We start from the raw sequence: 22,984 nt of genomic DNA, 5'->3' as shown, positions 1-22,984 counted from the left end.
TGGTAATCCTTGTCTTTTTCCTGAACTTAGGCTTTTCACTATAGAGTATGATGTTAGCTGTGAGTTTTTCATATATGACCTTTATTATGTTGAGGTAGGTCCCCTCTATACCCACTTTCTGGACAGTTTTATCATAAATGGATGTTGAATTTTATCAAAAGCTTTTTCTACATCTATTGAGATGATCATATGGTTTTTACTCTTCAATTTGTTAATGTGGTATATCACATTGTTTGATTTGCCGATGTTGAAAAATCCTTGCACCCCTGAGATAAATACCACTTGATCGTGGTGTATGATCCTTTTCATGTATTGTTGGATTTGGTTTGCTAATATTTTGTTGAGGATTTTTGCATCTATGTTTATCAGTGATATTGGACTATAATGTTCTTTTTCTGTGTGTGGTATCTTTGTCTGATTTTGTTATCAGGATGATGCAGGCCTTGTAGAATGAGTTTGGAAGCATTCCTCCCACTGAAAATTTTTTGGAATAGTTTGAGAAGGATAGGTGTTAATTCTTCTCTAAATGTTTGGTAGAATTCAACTGTGAAGCCGTCTGGTCCTAGACTTTTGTTTCCTGGGAGGTTTTTTTTTTTTTCCCCCCACTGATTCAGTTTCATTACTGGTAATTGGTCTGTTCATATTTTCTATTTCTTCCTGGTTCAGTCTTGGGAGATTGTACATTTCTAAGAATTTGTCCATTTCTTCTAGGTCATCCATTTTTTTTTGCACACAGTTGTTTGTAGTAGTCTCTTATCTTTTGTATATCTGTGGTGTTGATTATAACTTCTCCTTTTACATTTCTGATTTTATTGATTTGGGTCCTCTCTTTTTTTCTTGATGAGTCTGACTAAAGGTTTATCAATTTAGTTTATCTTTTCAAAGAACCAGCTCTTAGTTTCATTAATCTTTCCTATTATTTTGTAGACTTGGTTTCATTTATTTCTGCTCTGATCTTTATTATTTCTTTCCTTCTACTAACTTTGGGTTTAGTTTATTCTTCTTTTCCTAGTTCCTTTAGGTGTAGGGTTAGGGTAAGATTTTTCTCATTTCCTGAGGTAAGCTTGTGTTGCTATAAACTTCCTGTTTAGAACTGCTTTTGCTGTGTCCCACAGATTTTGGATCATTATGTTTTTGATTTCATTTGTCTCCAGGTATTTTTTGATCCTCCTTGATTTCTTCAGTGATTCATTGGTTGTTTAGTAGCATATTGTTTAGCCCCCATGTGTTTGTGGGGTTTTTTTTTTTGCAGTTTTTTTCCTTGTAGTTTATTTCTAGTCTCACAGTATTGTGGTCAGAAAAGATGTTAGATATAATTTCAATTTTCTTAAATTTACCAAGGCTTATTTTGTGGCCTAGCATGTGATCTATCCTGGAGAATGTTCCATGTACACTTGAAAAGAATGTGTATTCTGCTGCTTTTGGATGGAGTGTTCTAAAAATATCAATTAAGTCTATCTGGTCTAATGTGTCATTTAAGTTCAGTGTTTCTGTATTGATTCTCTGGATGATCTATCCATTGATGTAAGTGGGGTGTTAAAGTTCCCTACTTTTATCGTGTTACTGTCAATTTTCCCTTTATGTCTGTTAATATTTGCTTCATGTGTTTAGGTGCTCTTACGTTGGATTCATATATATTTACAATTGTTATATCTTCTTGGATTGATCCCTTGATCATTATGTAATGTCCTTCTTTGTCTCCTGTAACAGTCTCTATTTTAAAGTCTACAGCAAGCCCCCTACATGTGAATGAGTTCCATTCTGAGTGCATGTTCATAAGTCCAATTTATTTGTAAGTCCAGTAAAGTTAGCCTAGGTAGCCAACTATTGTGAAATAGGCTATATAGTACTGTACTGTAATAGGTTTATAATACTTTTTACACAAATAATACATAAAAAACAAACACACACAAAAAAGAAAACATTTTTAATCTACAGTACAGTACCTTGAAATGTACAGTAGTACTGTGCAACAGCTGGCATACAGGGGCATGTTCATACCTTTGAAAGTTCACAACTTGAAAGTCCTTATGTAGGGGACATACTGTATTTTATCTGATATAAGTATTGCTACCCAGTTTTCTTTTGATTTCCATTTGCATGGAATACCTTTTTCCATCCCCTCACTTTCAGTATGCATCTCTAGATCTGAAGTGAATCTCTTATAGGCAGCATATATACAGGTCTTGTTTTTGTATCCATTCAGCCACTCTATATCTTTTGAATGGAGCATTTAGTCCATTTACATTTAAGGTAATGATTGATATGTATGCACTTATTGCCATTTTGTTAATTGTTTTGGGATTGTTTTTGTATGTTTTTTTTGTTCCTTCTTTTGTTCTCTTGTGATTTGATGACTATCTTAAGTGTTATGTTTGGATTCCTTTGTCTATTTTTGTGTGTAAAGCTACTATAGATTTTGGTTTGTGGTTACCATGAGGTTTATATATAGCAATCTCTATACATATGTAATAGTTTTAAGTTGCTGATCTCTTAATTTCAAATGCATTTTAACAACCCTGCATTTGTACTCTCCTCCCCTCATGATTACTGTTTTTGATATCATATTTTACATCTAATTGTTTTGTGTATCCCTTAACTGCTTATTGTGGATATAGATGATTTTACTACTTTTGTCTTTTCACCTGCCTACTAGCTTTATAAGTGGTTGATCTTCTATCATTAATGTATGTTTGCCTTTATCAATGAGATTTTTCCTTTCATATTTTTTCATGTTTCTAGTTGTGGCCTTTTCTTTTCCCTCTTAGAGAAGGTCTTTTAACATTTCTTGTAAAGCTGGTTTGATATTGAACTCTTTTAGCATTTGCTTTTCTGTAAAGCTTTTGATCCCTTCACCAAATCTGAATGAGAGCCTTGCTGGGTAGAGTATTCTTGGTTGTAGGCTTTCCCCTTTCATTACTTTAAATATATCATGACACTCCCTTCTGGCCTGCAGAATTTCTGCAGAAAAGTCAGCTGATAGCCTTATGGGAGTTCTCTTGTATGTTATTTGTTGCTTTTCCTTCATTGCTTTTAATATTCTCTTTATCTTTAATTTTTGCCATTTTAATTACAGTGGCTCTTTGGGTTAATTCTGTTTGGGACTCTCTGCCCTTTCTGGACTTGGATGTCTGTTTCTTTCCCAGGTTAGGGGAGTTTTCAGCTATTATGTTGTCAAATATGTTCTCAGCTCCTTTCTCTCTCTCTCTACTCCTTCTGGGACCCCTATTACATGAATATTAGTGCACTTGATGTTGTCCAGAGGTCTCTTAAGCTGTCCTCATTTCTTTTCATTCTTTTTTTCTGTTCAGCATCAGTGATTTCCACTAGTCTGTCTTCCAGCTCACTGATCCATTCTTCTGTATCATTTAGTCTACTATTGATTCCTTCTAGTGCATTTTTCCTTTCAGTTATTATATTCTTTATCTGTTTGTTCTTTATATTTTCTAATTCTTTGTTAAAAAAAAAGTCTAAGTTCTTGTTCTGTGCATCCATTCTTCTCCCAAGTTCTTTGATCATCTTTATGATCACTACCCTGAACTCCTCCTTGGGTAGACTGCATATCTCTACTTCACTTATTCTTCTGAGCTTTTTTATCTTGTTCCTTAATCTGGAACATGGTCTTCTGTTGCCTCATTTTGCCTAGGTTGCTGGGTTTTTTTCTTTGTTTGTTTATTTTTATGTATCCAGTAGGTGGTTACTTTTCCTGACCTTGGAGAAGTGGCCTTTATGGGAGATATCCTGTGCATCCCAGCAGTGCGGTCCCCTCTGGTTACCCTATGAAGGCTGCGTGGGTCCTTCTGTTATGGCAGGCTGACTATGTGAGTGGTGTGGTAGGCTTGGTTGTCCCTGGTCCAGTTGGTTGCCAGGCCCTGCCTTGTGCAGAGGCTGCCAGCTGCTGGTTGGCGGGACCCGGTCATGAGGTGGCAGATTGTGGAACCCTGTGTGTGGTGGGGGGTGGCACTAGTGCTGGCTCACTGGTGGGCAGAGTCGGTGTCCAGAATACTCTGGGGCTGTTGTCCGCCTACTGGTAGGTGAAGCCAGGTCCTGGGCTTAGTGCCAGCCTACTGGCAGGCAGAGCTGGATCCTGCAGTCTGATTGCAGGGCCCAGGGGTCCCAGAGCTTGTGTCAGATCACAGGTGGGTGGAGCTGGTTCCAGACACAGTTGGGTACAGGGTCTGAGGTATCCTGAAGCTTGTATTGACCTGCTTCAAGTGTGCAGGGCCAGGGTCCAGCCAGTCCCAGGTCAGGATTTGGCTTGCTTGTGGGTGGGTTGGGTTCTTAAGCTGTGAGATTGTAGTTTTCTTGTGTCTTGTGTCTGCCCCCTGGTGGGTGAGCCTGGTCCAGAGTCTAGAGCAGGCTCTCTGGAGGGCAGGGCCAGGGTCCAGGGAATTCTGGGGCTGGTGCCTGCCCACTGGTGGGTGGAGCTGTGTCCTGGGCCCTCTGGTGGGCAGGGTTGTGTCCAGAGGCAGCTGTGAGCTTGGGGGGTGGGTACGTGGTGGGGTCTAAGGCAGGCTGTCTGCTGATGGGTGGGGCTGTGTCTCTGCCCAGTTAGTTGCTTGGCCTGAGGCATCCCAGCACTGGAGCCTATGGGCTGTTGGCCCAGAGCAGGCTGGGCCCTGGGGCTAACAAGCTAGAAGGAGGATTCCACAATGGCTCTTGCCAGCACCAGTATCCACGTGGTAGAAAGAGCTCTCCCAAATGGATGCCACCAGTTTCTATGTCCCCAGGGTGAGCTGTAGTTGCCTCTTGCCACTCCAGGAGACTCTCCAAGATCAGCAGGTTGGTCTGACCCAGGCGCCTGTCAAAATTACTGCTTCTGCTCTGGGTCCCGGAGTGTGAGATTTTGTGTGCACCCCTTTAAGAGTGAAGACTCTATTTCCCCCAGCCCTCTAGGACTCCCAAAATTAAGCCTTGGGGCCCTTCAAAGCCAAATGCTCTGGGGCTCGTGTTCCTGTTGCAGGACCCCTGGGCTGGGGAGCCCAATATGGGGCTCAGACCTCTCACTAGTCTGGGAGAACCTCTGCAATTGTAATTATTCTCCATTTTGTGTGTCGCCTACCCCAGGATATGACACTTTATTGGGAGTCTGCCCCTCCTACCCTTCTTGTTGTGATTCTTCTTTATGTCTTTAGTTGTAGAAGATCTTTTCTGGTAGGTTCTGGTCTTTTTCATCGATGGTTGTTCTGCAGATAGTTGTGATTTTGGTGTGTCTGTGAGAGGAGGTGAGCTCAGGGTCTTTATTCCACCATCTAGGCCGATGTCCCAAGATTTTTCACTTTAAAACAGCTTTGAGGTATAAATGAAATACAACAAGCTGTACATATTTAAAGTGTACAGTTCTGATAAGTTTATATACTTATATCTGTGAAACATCACCAATCAAAATAATGAACATATGTATCACCCACAAAAGTTTCCTGATGTCCCTTTATAATCTCTCTCCGTTCCCTAGGCAAACATTAATCTGTTTTCTGTCACTACAGATTAGCTTACCTTTTCTAGAATTCTGTATAAATGGAGTCTTATAGTATTTGCTTCATTCATTCATTTTGGTCTGGCTTCTTCTGCTCAGCATAATTATTTTGAGATCCATCCAAACTGTTGTGAATGGTTCATTGCCTGTTGTTGCTGAGTAGTAATTCCATTGTATGGATATACCACAGTTTGTTCACATGGATGTTGATGAACATCTGGGTAGCTTCTAGTTTTTCTCTATGAAAAGAAAGCTGCTATGAACATTTACACACAAGGCTTTGTATGGACATATGCTTTCATTGCTCTTGGGTAAATATATAGAAGTGGAACATCTGAATCATATGGTAGATGTAAGTTTAACTTTTAAAGACACTGCCAAATCATTTCCCCAAATGGTTAATAACATTGACTTTCAAATATTAAGCCAAACTTGCATTCCTGAGAGAAAACATACTTGACTGATGTGCATTTTCCTTTTTATATATTGCTAAATTCAATTTGCTAAAGTTTTGCTTAGAAATTTTGCATCTATGTTAATGGGAGATATTTCATTTCTTGTAAAGTTTTTTGTCAGGTTTTGCTTCACAGTAATGCTTAGAATAAATTGGGAAGTAGTCCCTTCTCTTCAGTTTTTTGAGAGTTTATAGAATTGGTACTTAAATATTTGGTAGAACTCACCTATGAAGCTATTTGGGCCTGGAGTTTTCTTTGTGGGAAGGTTTTTAACTACAAATTTAATTTCTTTAAGAAATATAGTGATGTTCAAATTATCTATTTATTAACTTTTTGAGATATAATTCACATATCATAAAATTCACTATTTAAGAATCCAGTGGTTTTTAGTACATTGTACAACCTTGCCAATCATCATTACTATCTAATGCAAGAACTTTTTTATCACCCAAACATAAAACATACTTATTGGAAGTCACACTCTATTTTTTCCCAACATCTAGCCCCCAGCACCAAATTTATTTTCTGTCTCTATGAATTTGCTTATTCTGTACATTTCATATAAAGGGAATTATACAATATGAGGCCTTTTGTGACTGGCTGCATTTCACTTAGCATAATGGTTTCAAGATTCATCCATATTATAGACTATATCCTTTTTGTGACCTGAATAGCCAACACAACCTTGAAAAAGAACAATGTTGTCAGACTCACACTCCTGATTTCAAAACTTATACAAAACTTCAGTAATCAAGATAGTGTAGTACTGACATAAGGAGAGACATATGAAAGAAGTTGGACCTCTATCTCATACCTTATACAAAAATTAACTCAAAATGCATCAAAGTCCCAAATGTAAGAGCTAAAACTATAAAACTTTAAGGAATCATGGGTTAAGTCTTCATGACCTTGGATTAGGTAATGGTTTCTTAGTTTTGACACCAAAGGCAATAGCAAGAAAAGAAAAAATATATAAACTGGATATCAAAATGAAACACATTTGTGCTTCAAAGGGTAACACCAAGAAAGTAAAAAGATAGCCCAAAGAATGGAAGAAAAGTTTTTGCAAATCATTTATCTGATAAGGGACTTGTATCTACAATATATAAAGAACTTATTCAATTCTATTATAAAAAAACAATTAAAATGGGCAAAGGATATGAATAGACAGTCCCCCAAAGAAGTTGTACAAATGGCCAATAAACACATGAAAAGATGTTCAACATCATTAGCCATCAGAGAAATGGAAATCAAAACCACAGTGACATGCCACTTCACACCCATTAGGATAGCTAGGATAAAAACAAACAGAAAATCTCAAGGGTGAGTGAAAATTTGGAGAAATTGAGCCCTCATACATTGCTGTTGAGAATGTAAAATAGTACTGCCATTTTGGAAAACATCCTGGTATTTCCTCAAACAATATCATATTACCCAGTAATTCCACTCCTATGTCTACATCCAAGAGAAATGAAAACCACTGTAAACACAAAAACTTGTGCATGAATGTTCATAGCAGCATTATTCCTAATAGCCCCAAAGTGGAAACCCAAATATCCATCAGCTGGGGAATAGGTAAGCAAAATGTTGTATGTCCATACAATGGAATGTTATTTGGCAGTAAAAAGAAACGAAGTACTAAAACCTTCCACCACGTGGATGGACCTTGAAAACACTAAGTAAAAGAAGCCAGTCACAAAGGATCACATATTGCACGATTCTATTTATATGAAATGTCCAGAACAGGCACATCTATAAGGAAAGAAAGTAGATTTCTTGGTTGCCTAGGATTGTGGGGATGGAGACTTTGTGGGATGATGACTCAGATGGGTGAGGTTTCTTTTTGGGGTAATGAGGGTGTTTTAAAATTGGTTCTGGGGATAGATGTGTGACTCTGTGAATATACTAAAAGCCATTGGATTGTACACTTTAAATGGGTGAATTGTATGGTATGTTGAGAATATCTCAATAAAATTGTTTAAAAAAAGAGTTTAAAGGCAAATATAAACCAGTGTTCTACTGAAAGGGATACCCTAGCTGGTAGCCCTTTTCCAGCTGGCTGAATGCTGGGGCAGTGAGCTCTGGATCCCTCGGGGCGAGCCTGTGTTCCAAAGAAGCAGGTCCTGGGCTTCAGTAAGTTTCCAGTGGGGAGAGATGGAGGGAGAGGGTGTGTGGGAGTGCTGGAAGACAGCAGCAGGGACGTGGGAAGGTGGGACACATAGAAGAAGGGAGGGCCAAGGACACAGGGATCATCATATCCTGTCCTGGCTCCATCTCTGCCCACTGTGGGGCACAGGGAAGGTCACAGAACTGCTCTGTTCTCCACATGTCCTCATGAGAAAGCAGAAGCAAGTGCCCCCTGTTTCGTGACTCTTCCCTCATCTCATCATGGAAGGTAGCAGGGGAGTTCTCAAGTTCTGAAGCCGATCCCAGTTGCATCAGCTGCTCCTGGTCCCTGGAGGCAGGTCTGGTCCAGCTCTGCTGCTTATTAGCAGTGGGTCTTAGATGAGCCTCTCAACCCCAGGGGCTCCCTAGTCCTCAGCTGTCAAGTGAGAACAGTAATTAATGTGACCTGCCTCCTTCAGAGGGTTGGTGTGAGGATCCAGAGTTATCATGCATGAGAAAGTACCCCCAAGGTGCACTATTGTGAATTGCAGGAAAATTTTCAGGGTAGATATCATGATATTGGTCCCCCAACTACAGTAGCCATTGGCTGTTCACGCACTCTCATTAGCGTCTGACCCACCCAGCGTATGCGAATTGTTTGGGGTCAGGGTTGAGGGCAGCTGGTGAGCACAGAACAGAGCTCACACAAAAAGCCAAAGACAACCAGACTTACACACTCAGTCCTCCCAGCTTCAGACTCCTCTGCATTCATCATGTGATCTATGGACAACCTCTTTCCACCATGGTGATTCCTCAGGCCTGGGAAGCCAGACCAGGCCGGTCATTCTGTGCTCCTGGGTTTGCTCTCCTACACAGGGAACTGTGACTCCAACTCCAAAATAAATGGGGTAGGGGTTTAAAGTGGGAAAAATTCATACCTAAGAAGATGAGTCCTGCATATCACAACTGCTTAACTGAGCTTACCATCAGGAGGATGCATGGTTTCTGCAGATGGTAGTAGTTCTGTGTAGAAGGTGCAACAATAAAATCTTCATGGCCGTACTCTAGAGGCCCCAACATCCTGGAAACCTGCTGTCCATGTCATCTGGGGACACAGGGGGGGCCAGCATGGCCCAGAAGGGTGACTAAGGAATGGCTTCACTTTTCCTGCTGCGAGGTGTGTGTTGGAGAGCAGAGGGCAAACATGGTATCATGGACGAGAGAGAAGGAAGCAGGAATAAGTGTGGGGCAGCTCTGGGACAAGGGCCTGGCTCTCGGTTGCTGCTCTGCCCGTCTGGATGTGGAGTCACTGGCAGACACCTAAATGAACACCTCTGGAGAGGCCAAGCCCTGCTCTCCAGGCTTTGTAGGGTGATGTGTGCAGGGGTAGCCAGGATCCATCCTGATGGGTCATCACTGATGGCTGTTCTGATTGGTTGGTCCCAAACCTTAGAAATTATTAAGTATTTTGAATATCACTCTTAGCATATAACCTCAGTACTAGAATCAGTCTTTGGCTAAATTGCCAAAGTGTCAGAATTAAGACAGGAGGCTCCCTATTCTGGTCCCCTTTTGGGTTAAACACACTTCCCCCAGCACACTGCTTCCTAATCCATCCATTTTGATAAGTTCATTCAAATAAAGGCTTTCTGACTTGTTCCCCCTCTTCTTCATTCCTTCAGTGTGTATCTTAGAAGAGAAACTAAAACATGGTCAACTGCCTCAATAAAACTTACTGTTAGTGAAATTGAGCAGGACCCTGAGGAGCTCCTGGGCACAGAAGCCTGTGTACCCCATTTCTTGTCTGTAGGGCATAGGCTTCAGCCTCTGTGACTTTCCCTGAGTTCCAAAGGGCAGGTTCAAATGGTTGCTAATCAGGGAAGGGAGGGGATGTGGTGAGGAGGAGGGAGGAGCAGTCAAGAAGCAATAGTGCAGCCTTGGGGCAGGGTCCTGTTTCTGCCTCAAGGGATACACATAACAATACCTTTGAGCTCTTCTGCAGAACTAAAACTTCCAACAAATGGAAGATGTTAATCACCTGATGAAGCATTCTTCATTCCAGAGAGAAGGTTATAGTCTGATAACCTGGAGAACCACAGAAGCTCATCAAGCTCATTCCAGATTAAAGGAATGCAGGCCCTGCACATAACCTGATCCTTATCAGCAACCTCACCCTTGAACAATTGCTATAAAACTCACCAAATCCCCCCAGGTTGGGACACACAGTTTTGAGGACATGACCCTGCTGTGTCCCCCTTTGCCTGGCAAAGCAATAAAGCTATTCTTTTCTACTTCACCCAAAACTCTGCCTCTGAGATTTGATTTGGCACCAGTGCACAGAGGCTGGGTTTAGACATCATTAGTGGTTGAATTTCAGGTATCAGAACTCCCTCCAATGGTGATTCATATAATCATAGTAAAAAAAAAAAAAAAGCTAATATTTACCAAGTGCTCCCCAGATGGCTGACACACACATCACACACATCATCTCCTCCACTCCTCACACAGCCCTTGAAGTAGAATCTATTATCATGAGAGGATGGAGCCAGCCAGAGGCAGGTTACATAACTTGCTCAGGGTCCCATGGTAGCAGTCAGTGTATGCCCACCCCACCTATGAGGAGGGTGATCCTGCTTCCCAGGGGGCATGGCACACCCAGAAGAGCCTGTCCCATGTTCCCATGGAGACAGTGGCCAAGGAAGGGCTGCCACTCTGGGTGAGGAGGTAAGATCTACACATGCAACACCATGGGCACCTCAAGGCAGAACATAGTCGAGGGTCAGCATGCACAGGCTCCTGGGCCAGATGCCACTGTGTTTGACCCTGCTCTCTTAGGGACCAAATAATCTCAGTTTACCACTTTTTGCAATAAACATCTTGTAAACTTACTCTTCCCACCCAGCAAACTTCCCCAACTTCCTACCTGAAAAGGCTACTGTGATAAAATTATGCATGTTCATGCTGTACTTTATCTGGAATTATAGAAAAATAATAAGAAGAAAAAGCCATGTGTAGTCCAATCATTAGCATTTTGGAGTTTTTACTTCTAGTCTATTTTTTATATGTCATTCTTTTCTCCTTGTTTTAAACTTATGATCATACCAGCTATCCAATTCTGTATCTTGCTTTTTAAACCTAATCATTATTACATAAAGAGTGTCTATGTTATTGTAACCTCTTCAAAATCACCGTTGAAAATGGTTGTATAACTTTCCATTTAGTGGATGAACATAGTTTATTTAGCCATGCCCTAACCTCCAACACAAATTTGTTAAGTTTAAATTTTCATGTATCATGTTTTCTCTAAGTAAAGAGGTAGTGTTTGCCAATATCTGAGTTCTGTGTATCTAGGAATCACAGCTGGTCATGCAGCTTGAACTGGGATTTTTTACTTTGGGATGAGTTTAAAATTGTACTGAGGTAGAATGAGTGGATTCTATAGACAATGTTCCTGAATCTCAGTAAGGCATTTAGCTAAATCTCATAGGACATCTTTGCAGACAATGAAGAAACATGGGTCAGACCACTGTATAATTATGTAAATTCACAACTGGTTGGACAACTAAACCCAAAGAATTCTGGCTTAGGGTGAGTGTCACCCTGGAGGGAGGTGTCTGGTGGCCATAAGATGAAGCCTTTCACCGAATCTCTTCACACATTTAAAAACTGGTGATATGGGTGAAGCCATAGAAGATAGGCTTGTGAATTGTGAAGCTGTATGGGATAAGATTATGTGATAGAACAAAGATCCAAAAAGATCTTGTCAGGTTGGAATATTTGCCTGAAGCCAAGAAGATGAAACTTGCCAGGGAGAAGGGTAAAGTCTTGTACTAGGGCTAAAAATCAATGATATGAATGTGAAATAGGGAATACAAAACTTAACGGAAGTAAGTTGGGTACGATCTCAGTATGAGCCAATAGAGTGACATGGTTGCCCCTCAAAATACCAGCAGCATGAGCAGTGAGTCATTTATGGAGCAGAGATGTCACCCTCCCTCTGGGGTCTAATAAGTAGGAGGAGGTCAGTGAAAGGACAGTCAGGATAGTGTAACCTCTGGAAACACTGTCATCTAAATAGTCAACAGGCAGTATGCTCAGTGGATAAAGCATGACCTGAAGCCACTATTAGGTGGCTATACTATTGAGCTTTGAAATCCAACTCTGCCATTTACTAGCTGGGGAACCTTGGACAAGTTACTCTCTGTGCCTCAGTGTATTCATCTGTAAAATGGGAACAGCAGCACTTATTAATATTAATATTACATTGTTGTTATGAGGACTAAATAGGTCTACACCTGTCAAGCCCTTAGAACAGTACCTAAATATTATTGTGTAAAGACAAAGGAGTTCTAGGCTCCAGAGATTTAGAGGGATGTGGTAGATGACTTCAAATATTTGAAAACTGCCCTGAAGAAGAGAAATTATACTTTATCCTGGGAGGTTCTTGAGGATCATGCTTGATTCAATGGAAAGGCATTTAGTCAGTAAGCATTTAATGAGCACATATATGTCAGACACTGTGCTTGTTGCTAGGAATACAGAGCTGAATGAGATTCATACTCTTTTCTAAGGGCCCTACTATCTACTGGGGGAAGAGGCATAATCATAAACATATTAGATCATAAATAAATAATCACAATAGTGTGGGGATGACTGATGTGGAAAACCAGAGGAAGGTGTGATTAACTCTCCCCTGGGGAGCTGGTGAAGCTGTACAGAGGTAGGGCTTTTGAGTGGAGTCTGCAGGAATAAGTAGGAGTTTATGTGGGAACAAAGGGAACAGTGTGTGGGACTAGAGCTGTCACCAAGTATGGCATTTTCCAGCGAATGGTGACAAGTCAGTGATATCACAGCACAAGATGAGTGGGGTGGCAGCAAATGAGGCTAGAGATAAGGATTGGTCTCTCCCAGCTCCCAGAAGTGTGGTACTGAATTAGAAGCTACCCATGACAGTAAGGATAAACATAGCAATATGATACTCCCCTCGAGCCTTCTATTTCTATAGTACTGTCTTCTTAACAGGCTATCAAAGTAAAAGATGAAGAACAAAAACATATTTCAGGAGAAAATTTAAAAGGGTTTGATCCAATTTTCTAATCTTTCTTCTTCAGTATAAACACAGGAATATCTGCCTATAGAATAAGACAGTGTCATGTTCCTGAGACATTTACAACCTTGGAGTTCCCAAGTAGAGAGACTGGAGCCAGGACTGGAGCAATTGGAATCCTTCCCACCAAGACTGAAGTTGCTATCTGAAAGGAGTTTCCTTCCCAGCACATCTCCTAGGTATAAAGGAAGGAGGAGCACATTATTCAACACTTATCTCCCAGACTCTCCACTTAATTCCATTTAATAATATTCATTAAGCATGCTACAGGGAGGCAGAGATAAGTAAGTCATCAACACTTCCTCCAAGGTGCTTACAAGCTAGCGTTAAAAGATGTTCAACCACACAGAGCATTACATCATTAAATGTTGGCACTGGCCATTTCTGATCATGATGGAGTAACAAGTACTGGATTTTCCCTCCTGTTGAAAGCAACTATAAAACTAAACAAACATACATAGCCACTTTCAGTCATCGGGCAATAGGCTGTGCAGGATCCCTGAGAGAAGGGAAGCAAACACATAAGGTGAGCTTCATCTTCACCCTGGCACTCTGCCTGAGTAGATTTCCCAGCCATAGCACAGGGAGGTGGAACAAAGCAGAATATGTTTGTCCTACTGAGTTAAGGAGGTAGAGTCCGGGGCTGCAGAAGCACTGGAGCCAGTGGGGCAGGATACTGGAGAAGAAGCTTCATAGGGTAGGGGCCCAGAAGTTTGTAGGGGGTTCCCCCACAGATCTCTGGCTGAGGGCTGGTCTGCATATGCTGAGGGTTGGTCTGCATATACACAGGGTGAAGTCTAACAGAGAGTAGTTACTTTGGTACTAATAGCAGAACAGGGATAGTAGAGGTTGCAGAAACATTGGATACATAGGAGTTTCAGTCCAGCCAGAAGGGAAATGCCTTGTTAACATTCTAGGCATTCAAGCGAGACAACAGAAAGGTCATACCATAGGAGCAAAGATCATGCTCTGGAGTAAAAACTACTCTAGGCCTGCATAAAACCAAGCCTTAACAGGATCAAGGATTCCATAATTTACCATCAGTAAATTAACTCCCTGTCAGAACAAAATTCAACACTCATTAAAGGAAGACAATATCATTCAAGTTTCTTTCAGAGTACCAACCATAATATCCACAAACACCCCAAAATTACTAGAAATGTGGAGGAACAGGAAAAGTGACCTAAATTCAAGAGAAAAAAAGTAAATAGGAAACAGATCCTGAGATGTCCCAGAGGTTCAAATTAGCAAGAATTTAAAGCAGTTATTATAAATATGTTCAAGGACTTAAAGAAAAATATGGTCTCAATGAGTGAAAAGATGGGGAATCTCAGCACACAAGTGGAAACTTATAAAAAAGAACCAAATAGAAATTCTAGAAAGTACAGTATCCAAAATGAAAAATTCACCAAATGAGCTTAACAGCAAATTAAAGATGGCAGAAGAAAGGGTCGATGAATTTGAAGACAGACCATAGAAATTACCCATTCTGAAAAAAAGAGAGAAAAAAGATTGGACAATCTTTTGGGATGATACCAAGCTGAGTAACATAGTAATCAGAGCCCAGAAGGAGAAGAGAAAGTGGGGCAGAAAAACTAATTGTTGAAAATGTTCCAAATATGGTGGGGAAAAAATCAATTTGCAGATTCAAGAAGCTCAATGAATTAACTAAATAGGATAAGTACAAAGAAAACCACACTTGTGCACATCACAGTCAAGCTGTTGAAAGGTAAAGATCAAGAAAAAATGTTGAAAGCAGTCAGAGAAAGAAAGACATTACATACAGAGGAACAATGATACGAATGAAGACCGTCTTCTGAGAAACAATAAGGATAGGAATAAAGCAATGACATTTTTTAAGTACTGAAAGAGAAAAATACCATAGGTTCAGAGTTTTATATCCCGGGAAAACAAACTTTTAAAATGAGAGTAAAATAAAGACACTTTCTAGATAAACAAAGAATTTGTCCCCAGCAAGCCTGTACTGCATGAAATACTAGCTCCTCTTTAGCAATCCTAGCAGGAAGGCTGACTTGCTGCTTCTTGAATTCTTCTGGAGCTTTGGAGCTTGCCATAGGAGGTGGCAGCTTTAATTGTGAGTAGCTGAGTGAGTATGCTTGTGTTGACAGTAAGGAGGGAGCTAGTGATCTCTTTGCACTATTTAATCCACCATTCACCCCCAGTGGAGAACCAGACCCACAGGCACATGGGAAGGGTGAGCTTTGACATGAAGAGGAAGGCAGCAAAGCATGGCTGGTATGCACTGGTACAGCTAGGCCAACTGTTAGAACAATGAAATACCTGCAAACTGGTTGGGAAATAGCTACTGCTGAAGCCCCTGGTTCCCTCGCTCATCACCTTTGCCTCATTCCCAGATACTCCCAGACCTCCCAAGATCCAGCAATAAAGGGTCAATTTCTGGCAAGCAGGGCACCTCCAGAACCCTGCCTTAGGACTCTGCCAGCTTCCTTTCTAATTGGTTGGTGCCTGAACCATGCCAGTTATTAATGCTTTATAATATCACCCCTGGAGCTAAGTGGGGTTCCTTTCCAGGAAGGGAGGCCTGGGTGTAGCGTTCTGGGAGTGGGTAGACCAGGAGGCCCAGGGACAGAATGAAGACCCTGCTCCTGGGGGCGGGGCTGCAGTGGGAACTAGGGGGCTGCACTGAAAGCCAACAAAATTGGCTTTTCCAAGTCGGCCTAAGTGTTCAGGGACACTTGACTCTCTAGCACAACCTCTGCTCTAATCCCCTAGGTCATATTTTTCCCTTTTAAAAAGGGATATTTCATAGCCTTTTAAATAAATCTTTTCAGCTCCACTGATTTGGAATAATATGCTTAGTGGCTTAAGAACTTCTAGTTGGGCCCTCAGCAAGTTGTCCTTCAATGAGCCCATTTTGTCACGAACCCTGGCTCTCGAGAGTGGCTAGGCCTCTCCCAATGCCAGCACTGTGGACCCCAGTCCTGTTCTGGGATCTCAGGCAAGCCCTTCCTCCCTTCCAGCACCTAGGGACCTGCATCTTCAAGGTAGAGACCATGCAAAATACAGGCACACAGAACAACAAATGAACATTCTCTTGATCAGCTGCAAAGACTCTATTTCAGCCACAGAAATGGGCATTCCTCTTCCTAGGTTCAGTTTCAAGGGAATCCGTGCTCTAGGGGAGCTTTCTGTGCGTCTGCCCAGGCAGACAGAGGGAGATAGACAAGAAGCCATGAAAGGAAAGCAGAGTGGCCATGGGGAGGTGGGGCTGATCAACACAATTTAACCAGCATAAACACAGCTGATCAAAGCTCTGTGCAAAGCCTTTGGAAGCTGGCTGATATATACTCCATCATGTACCTCTTTGCCTCCTTTGGGACCTTGAACCACAAGTCTTACCCAACTGCAGTAATTTGCTGAGCCCTCAATCAAACACTCAATCTCACTGAACTGTGAAAGCAAGGTCTTGTCTTTAAATAACATCTAGTGAAGTAGTTACACCAGGATGAAAAGCATGTTTTCTAAAATCATTGTTCGTATCACCTAACTCTTGTTAAAGTAAAACCTAAACAGAACCAGCACTCCTTTTGATGGAGTTCCCTGGTCTGTACAGCTTTCTGCCAAGCTCAAGGGATGGTGGACCAGGCAGTTTCCAAGTGATGCGACCGAGGCCCTAAAAGCCACGCTGCCTAAAACAATCTTCACAATTCCTTGTCACAGTGCCTTATATCCCCACCATTAACTATCCTTTTTGGTTAAGGTACCTACTTCAAACACACCTGTGTTACCTGGGATGAGTTCCTAGCCTTCTTCCTTGTGCTCAAGTTTGAGAACCTTGGCCGCAAGCAGCAGCAGACACACCAGGGGCGTCTGCTTTCTGTCCACAGACAAGCTACTCCCCATCTTCAGGTCAGTGATGCTTAGAAGTTCACAAGCCTCAGAATCACCTGGAGGCTAAAGCACAGCTTGCTGGGCCCCAAACTTGGTTTCCGATTCAGTAGGTCTGAGGTGGGACCTCAGAATTTGCATCTCTAACAAGTTCCCAGGTAAAGCTGGTGCTGCTGGTCCAGGACCACACTTTGAGGACCGCCGTACTAGTTGATTTCTAAGGAATCTTCGTGATATGGAGGCAGAGTGTGAGAACATTCTGATCATGAACCATGGGGTAAGAAGACAGGGTTCTGAAGTAGAAAGGGGTCAGGGCTCAAAGGCAGGCCAGCCTAGCAGAAAACTTAGACTTGCTCAAATGATCCACAAAAAACATATTTTATGGACCTCTTACTCTTGCTTTCTTTCCTTCGCTTGCTTTTCTGCTTACTGCCCCCAGGAAAGGCAAGTCCGCTGGCAGCCCCAGCAAGGACAAAATGTAGTTCCCTCTCCCAGGCCCCTTCCTGAAGGGACGCGTTCACACAGCTGATCAGGCTGTCAACATGCTGCTCAGCCCCCTGCACCCTCTTCTGGGGGGTCCTGACACGTCTTAGAATTTACACAGGACTTTGTGAAGTCTTAAACTACATTGTTTTTCTCTTTTGAGATCATCTCCTTCCTAATAGGATAAATTCAGTGGAAAACATGCTCTGATCCTTCAGCTGCCTCTTCTTGACACAAACACAAGGAGCTAATTAGCAGGCCTGCCCAGGAGGCAGGTAGAAAGGGGTTCATGACAGGGCCACAGGCTGGGCAGCCACCATCGGGTAGGACCTCATGACTCACCCTTTGGCCATCACATCAGGAGTTGGGTCCATATGTCAGTGGAGGGGAAACTGACATGTGGGTGTCTGCCTGGTGTTACCATGGCATCTACTGGGCAAGTAAGTTCTGTTCATGATTTAGCTCCCTGTATATCTGAAAGCCCTTGACACTTTCATTTGACTCTAACAAGAATCCTGCGAAATAAGCAGAATGGAACTGATGACCCCATTTGGCAGATAAGACAATTGAGAAGGAGCTCAGAGAAAACTGGACATTGTACTCCTGGCTCAGCCACTCCTCGTGTGGTCTTGAGCAAGTAAGTCTCTTCCCCTTCCTAGGCTTCAGTTTTACCATCTGTGAAATGGAAGGAATGGACAAGGTGATTGGGAGGTCTCCTTATAGATCTCTTATTCTGGGAGTAAGCTATACAAGGAAAAGGACTTGCCTAAGGTCATGCAATTAATGACCCAGAGAAACCAGGGGCCTCTATACCATGTCTGTTGAGTGAGAGCCATCAGAGCACTCCCATCGCCACCCACTGCCATCTTCCTGACAGTGTGGGCCAACCGGGGCCTCCAGTTGCCCTCTGCCTTGCAAAGACCAACACCCCTGGGATGGTGTGGTAGGGGAACACGTGCTCAGAATGCTCCCTGACTGTGACTTAAAGCCCCAGTGCTGCCAGCTGCTCATTAGAGAAGGCCATTTCCTCTGGCACCTCGTTTACCAGACAAACACAATGGACACCTACCCTGTGCCAGGCCCTGTGCTAGACGAGGGGAGGTGGAAGGGAAGGAGGCTTGCTGTCCGCCCGTGAGAAAGTCACAATGAGGAGAGTGAACACCGGCTGCTGCATCTGAGTCCAGCCCCCCGTCGGATCACAAAGCCCATCCCTGGCAAGGGGCTGTGGCCCACGCAAAGGCACTAGCTGCAGCCCAGGTGAGCACAAGCCTCTTCAAGGCAAGCACAGTATCCATGAAACTTTAGGAGGGGTCAGTTTAGAGCCGTTCACATGTAGGCATTGTCCTCCAGACACACCAGGGAACGCAGATGCACACGTCTGACCCCCACCAATTCGTTGGCTGGAAGAATGCCGTGCCCTCTCTCTGTGAGAGTCAAGCCTCCCAAGCACATGGAATCAATGAGCCCAACTAGCTTCCTATCTGAAATGTGCTGGCCAATGACAATTCTTCCATTAGTTCAAGACAGTCAACACAATCAACTGGGCCATATCTCAGGCACAGGATTAGACTCCCTGGAGGAACCCAAGATGAACATGACACGGCCATCCGGAACGAAGGAACTCTCAGCCTAGAAGAGCGCGGAAGATGCAGACACACACACAGGAAAACAGAGCAGAGAATGGTGGGCGCTAGAAGATCCAGGTTAGGGGGTGGGGAATCCAAAGGAAAGAATGACTCGTTCCAACTGGAGACCCAGAAAGCCTTCGTGAAGGAGAGAGCACACAGGAAGGTCATCCGTCAAGAAACAAGAAGGCCACGTTCTCGTGTCCCTTCTGCCACAGTCAGCCAAGTAATCGTGAGAAAGCCAGTTCTCTCCATTGTAAAATGGACCATTTGCCCGAAGTGCCTCACGGCATGTTGAGAATTAAATGAGAACTGATTTAAATGCACATCAGATAAATAAAGGCACCAAATATAAAGCTTTCATCATCCCTCGGGGCAGAGCAGGGAGGAAGCTAAAAGCAGAAAGTATATGGGGGAGGAAGCAGGTGGGGGCACGGGACACCTGCCAAACGCAGGGCTGATGGGAACACCTACTGGGCTCGTAGCTGGCTCCAGTGATTTCTTTTTTAACCTCCCATGGCTAATTTTACTGAAGAGAGCACACAAAGAGAAAGAGCATCTAAATTCCTCTGCATCAGGAAAATGGAAGCTCCAACTGGAGAGGTGGCTCCCCACCCCTGAGTGACAGGAGCACAGCCACCTGCGGTGGTCTGTGAACCTGGGGCTCCTCCCGGGCTCCCAGCATAGGGCCCGGGCCCTGTGTACTCAGTAAACGCTCATTAGATGAAGGGATGGGGTCCTTACTACTTTCCAAGGGACTTTGCTTTCATGTTCCATTTTGATTCACAACCACAGGCCAGCGGGGCAGGCAGGGAGCATATTAGCATCCTCGTCAAAGATGGGGAAACGCAGGCTCGCAGAGGGTGACTGTCCACGTCGCAGTCAGTGCCGTCAGAAGGGAGCCTGGGACTCTTCCTCCTCAGACAGTATCACCTCCTCAGACAACCACACACCTCCTAAGAATTGCTGCCACAGCCAGTCTTTGCCCCAGTGACCATCTTCCCTGATTTTCCCAAAAGCTTACCACGTGCTGTTCTGCGCACGTTCCCTGTAATACTTCACTTAATCAGACCCTTTCATCGAGGAAGGTCCTATTATGACTCCCAAATGTACCGGTTTATTCCAATTCAGAAGGTGGTTTTGTGCATCCCAGAAATAAGAGTGTCATGGATTCTCTGGTCCTTTTACCAAATAAGAGCTGATTTGGGTTAAAACCGTTGGTTCAGTTGTTCGGGGTCATTGCTCCTCAGAAGAAAGAGACATAGCACAGGGAGTTAGGAAGACAGACGGGCATGATTTTTTTTTTTTTTTTTTTTTACCATGGACATTCCTTCCTACAGAGTCGGCTGTCAGTTTTGACAGATGGCCTGGCTGCAGGAGGGGGCACAGAGGGCAAGCTCACGGTTAAGGCAGCACCAGAGAACTAGAGCCAGCTGGGCTGATTCGAGGTCTGAAATCTGGGCTGGACCCCAAGTTCCAGCCAGTCAGGGTGGGACAGGGAGCCCTGCTCCGCCCACCCCCACCCTGCTGCAGCTGTACCAGGCAGGTCAGCACATTTCTTGGTGTCCGTGACCTTCTGGCTGCAGGCAAATAGGGTGGCAAGGGAGAGCAGAGGAATGGGGCCTCAGAGAGAAAGCTGAAACATGTTCAAGGTCAGAGCTACCCTCCCCTCTCACCCGCCCCAGCCCCTTGGCTGATAACAGTTTATGGTGCACTTACTTCCTGAGGGATGTATTCATTCTAGTAAAAATTCATGATACAAAAGTTTTGGCAGGAGGCTGGAAATCACAGCCACTCCACAGCTCTGTTGAGGGGTGCCTGGCTGAGGTGCTCAGAGACTCCCCTAAAGTGGCAGGAACTGAGGTAAGGGGAATAGAATTTCAGAGGACTCCCAGTTCCTGAAGGGCACAGTGGATTAGGTAGGAAGACGTCTGGGGCCTTGAGAACAAGGGTCAGTGTGGCCGGGTCAGCTCTGATCTCTGCTGCTTCTGGAGCATTTAGCCGCCCACCCCGTGGGGGGTCAGCACCATCCAGACACCCGTGGCTTTAGCGTCACACTAGGGGGCTAGTACATCATGGGGCCTGGGAGAGCCGAGCCATTAGCTGGTTAATGTACACCGAGAGTTAGTTTATCAGATTCACCGTTTATGCCTCCGTCCACGGACAGAGAGAATGGAACACAGAGTGAGGCAGCTTTGATGGGAGGAGGAGGTGAGATGAACCAGAGCAAAAGACTGCAGTGGTGGGAAGCCTTCCAGGGAGTCCTGAGCAGAAAGTAGGCAGGGTAGGTGGTTAGGTGGATGGCAGGAATAAGAGGGTGCTAGAGGCAAATTCACCAACTGCACAACATTTTTTTTTTTTTTTTTTTTTTGGCTGCGCCGCATGCCTTACAGGATCCCAGTTCCCCAACCAGGGACTGAACCCAAGCCACAGCAGTGAAAGCCTGGAATCCTAACCACTAAACCACCAAGGAGCTCCCCAGCAGCACAATTTTAAAGCCATAGAGTTTAGAGCTGTATCACCTAATCCAACCCCTCTTGTACGGCCTTGAGTCATTGGTCACAGCCATGACTAATGGCCAGAACCATTAGACCAGACTAAGAACCAGAACTTCCCTGCTCCCCCAGCAACAACTTTTCAGCCCCGTGATCCTTCTAGCACCCTCCAGCCTCCTCCAAATACTGACCCCAGTCCTCTGATTCCACTGGAGCTAGGAATACCCTCTTGAACACTGAGTATTCTTGAGGATTCCATGAACCACCCATATCAGTCATTCTGGTCAGACATACCTTGTGTGAATAGTGCTGATCAACAATCCTCGCCAACCCGAAATCCCCAATCTTGAGCACGAGGTCCTCCGTGCTGATGAAGATGTTGGCGGGCTTCAGGTCCCTGTGCAGCACGTTGGCGGAGTGGATGTACTTGAGCCCTCGGAGCAGCTGGTACATGAAGAGCTTGGCATGCTCCTCTGTCAGCGTGCCCTGCTCCAGCAGGCGTGCCAGGTCGGTTTCCATGTACTCCTGGACGATGTAGGCCACGCTGGACTTGAACAGCTCGCCCTGCAGGTCGGCACCCTTGGACCCCAACACCTCATACACCTTCACGATGTTGTCGTGGTCCAGGCGGCGGATGATCTTGATCTCCCGGAGTGCATGCTTCATGCTGCGGGTGTCGCTCAGGGTGATCTTCTTCACGGCCACCTTCCGGCGGGCCCTGCTGTCCACGGCTGACAGCACCAGCCCGTTGACGCCGAAACCCAGGGGTTGGAAGTCAATGAAGCGCCCGCCAAGGTCATACCCGTAGACGCTGGCGATGCAGTCGCCCTTCTCAGCCATCGTTGGCTCAGTGGTCAGGGGCTGCCCGTGGGACGAAGGGGCGGTCAGGCAAGGCCAAGTCCCAGCTCATGGCTTCCCCAGCACACCTCATTCTGTCAAGTCCCAAGGCTGAGGGATGCTTTTCCTCTGGGTGATGTCACTGCAACCAGCTCCCTGGAGACAAGAGTGGCATATGTCCATACTCGCTGAGCTGCAGAAGTTGGAGGCTCAGACTGTTTCCTTAACCTGTACTGGGAAGGCTGTCCACCAACTCCTATGTATCCTGAGCCTCCCTGGAAGCTTAGAATGGCTCATGATTCTTTCAAATATAGCATCTTGGAAAGACAAACCAGTCTCATTATCTATGTGAACGTAAAGCTTTCTATCATGATGGACCACAAAGTAGAGATGCAGAAACTCTCCCCTTTAAATCCTTTGTTGAAAGAGGCTCCTTCTTGCTGAAATGTGGTGCTGTTGTTGAGCTGTGTTCTTTTACTTTCAATGGTCCAAAGCTCAGTGGTATCACAGCCTTCAGCAGCTTGGGAGCT

The 22,984-nt window shown here is 44.2% G+C and overlaps 1 protein-coding gene across 1 annotated transcript in view; it reads right to left on the bottom strand.

The window, feature by feature from the left end:
* Positions 1–22,472, bottom strand: part of MAPK4 (mitogen-activated protein kinase 4) — a gene marked incomplete at its 3' end in the record, with an annotated part of 74,822 nt that extends 52,350 nt beyond the window's left edge. Inside the window, exon 1 of the mRNA XM_082640786.1 lies at positions 21,912–22,472. Within this exon, the coding sequence (XP_082496912.1) occupies positions 21,912–22,457 (546 nt within the window). The 5' untranslated portion in view covers positions 22,458–22,472. The remainder of the gene's footprint in view (positions 1–21,911) is intronic.
* Positions 22,473–22,984: the final 512 nt, after the last annotated feature.

This window comes from Mesoplodon mirus (assembly GCF_964341445.2).
Source record: "Mesoplodon mirus genome assembly, chromosome: 13".
NCBI lineage: Eukaryota > Metazoa > Chordata > Mammalia > Artiodactyla > Ziphiidae > Mesoplodon > Mesoplodon mirus.
The sequence above is the reverse complement of the archived record's forward strand: the minus strand, read 5'-3'. Positions and strand labels throughout refer to the sequence as shown.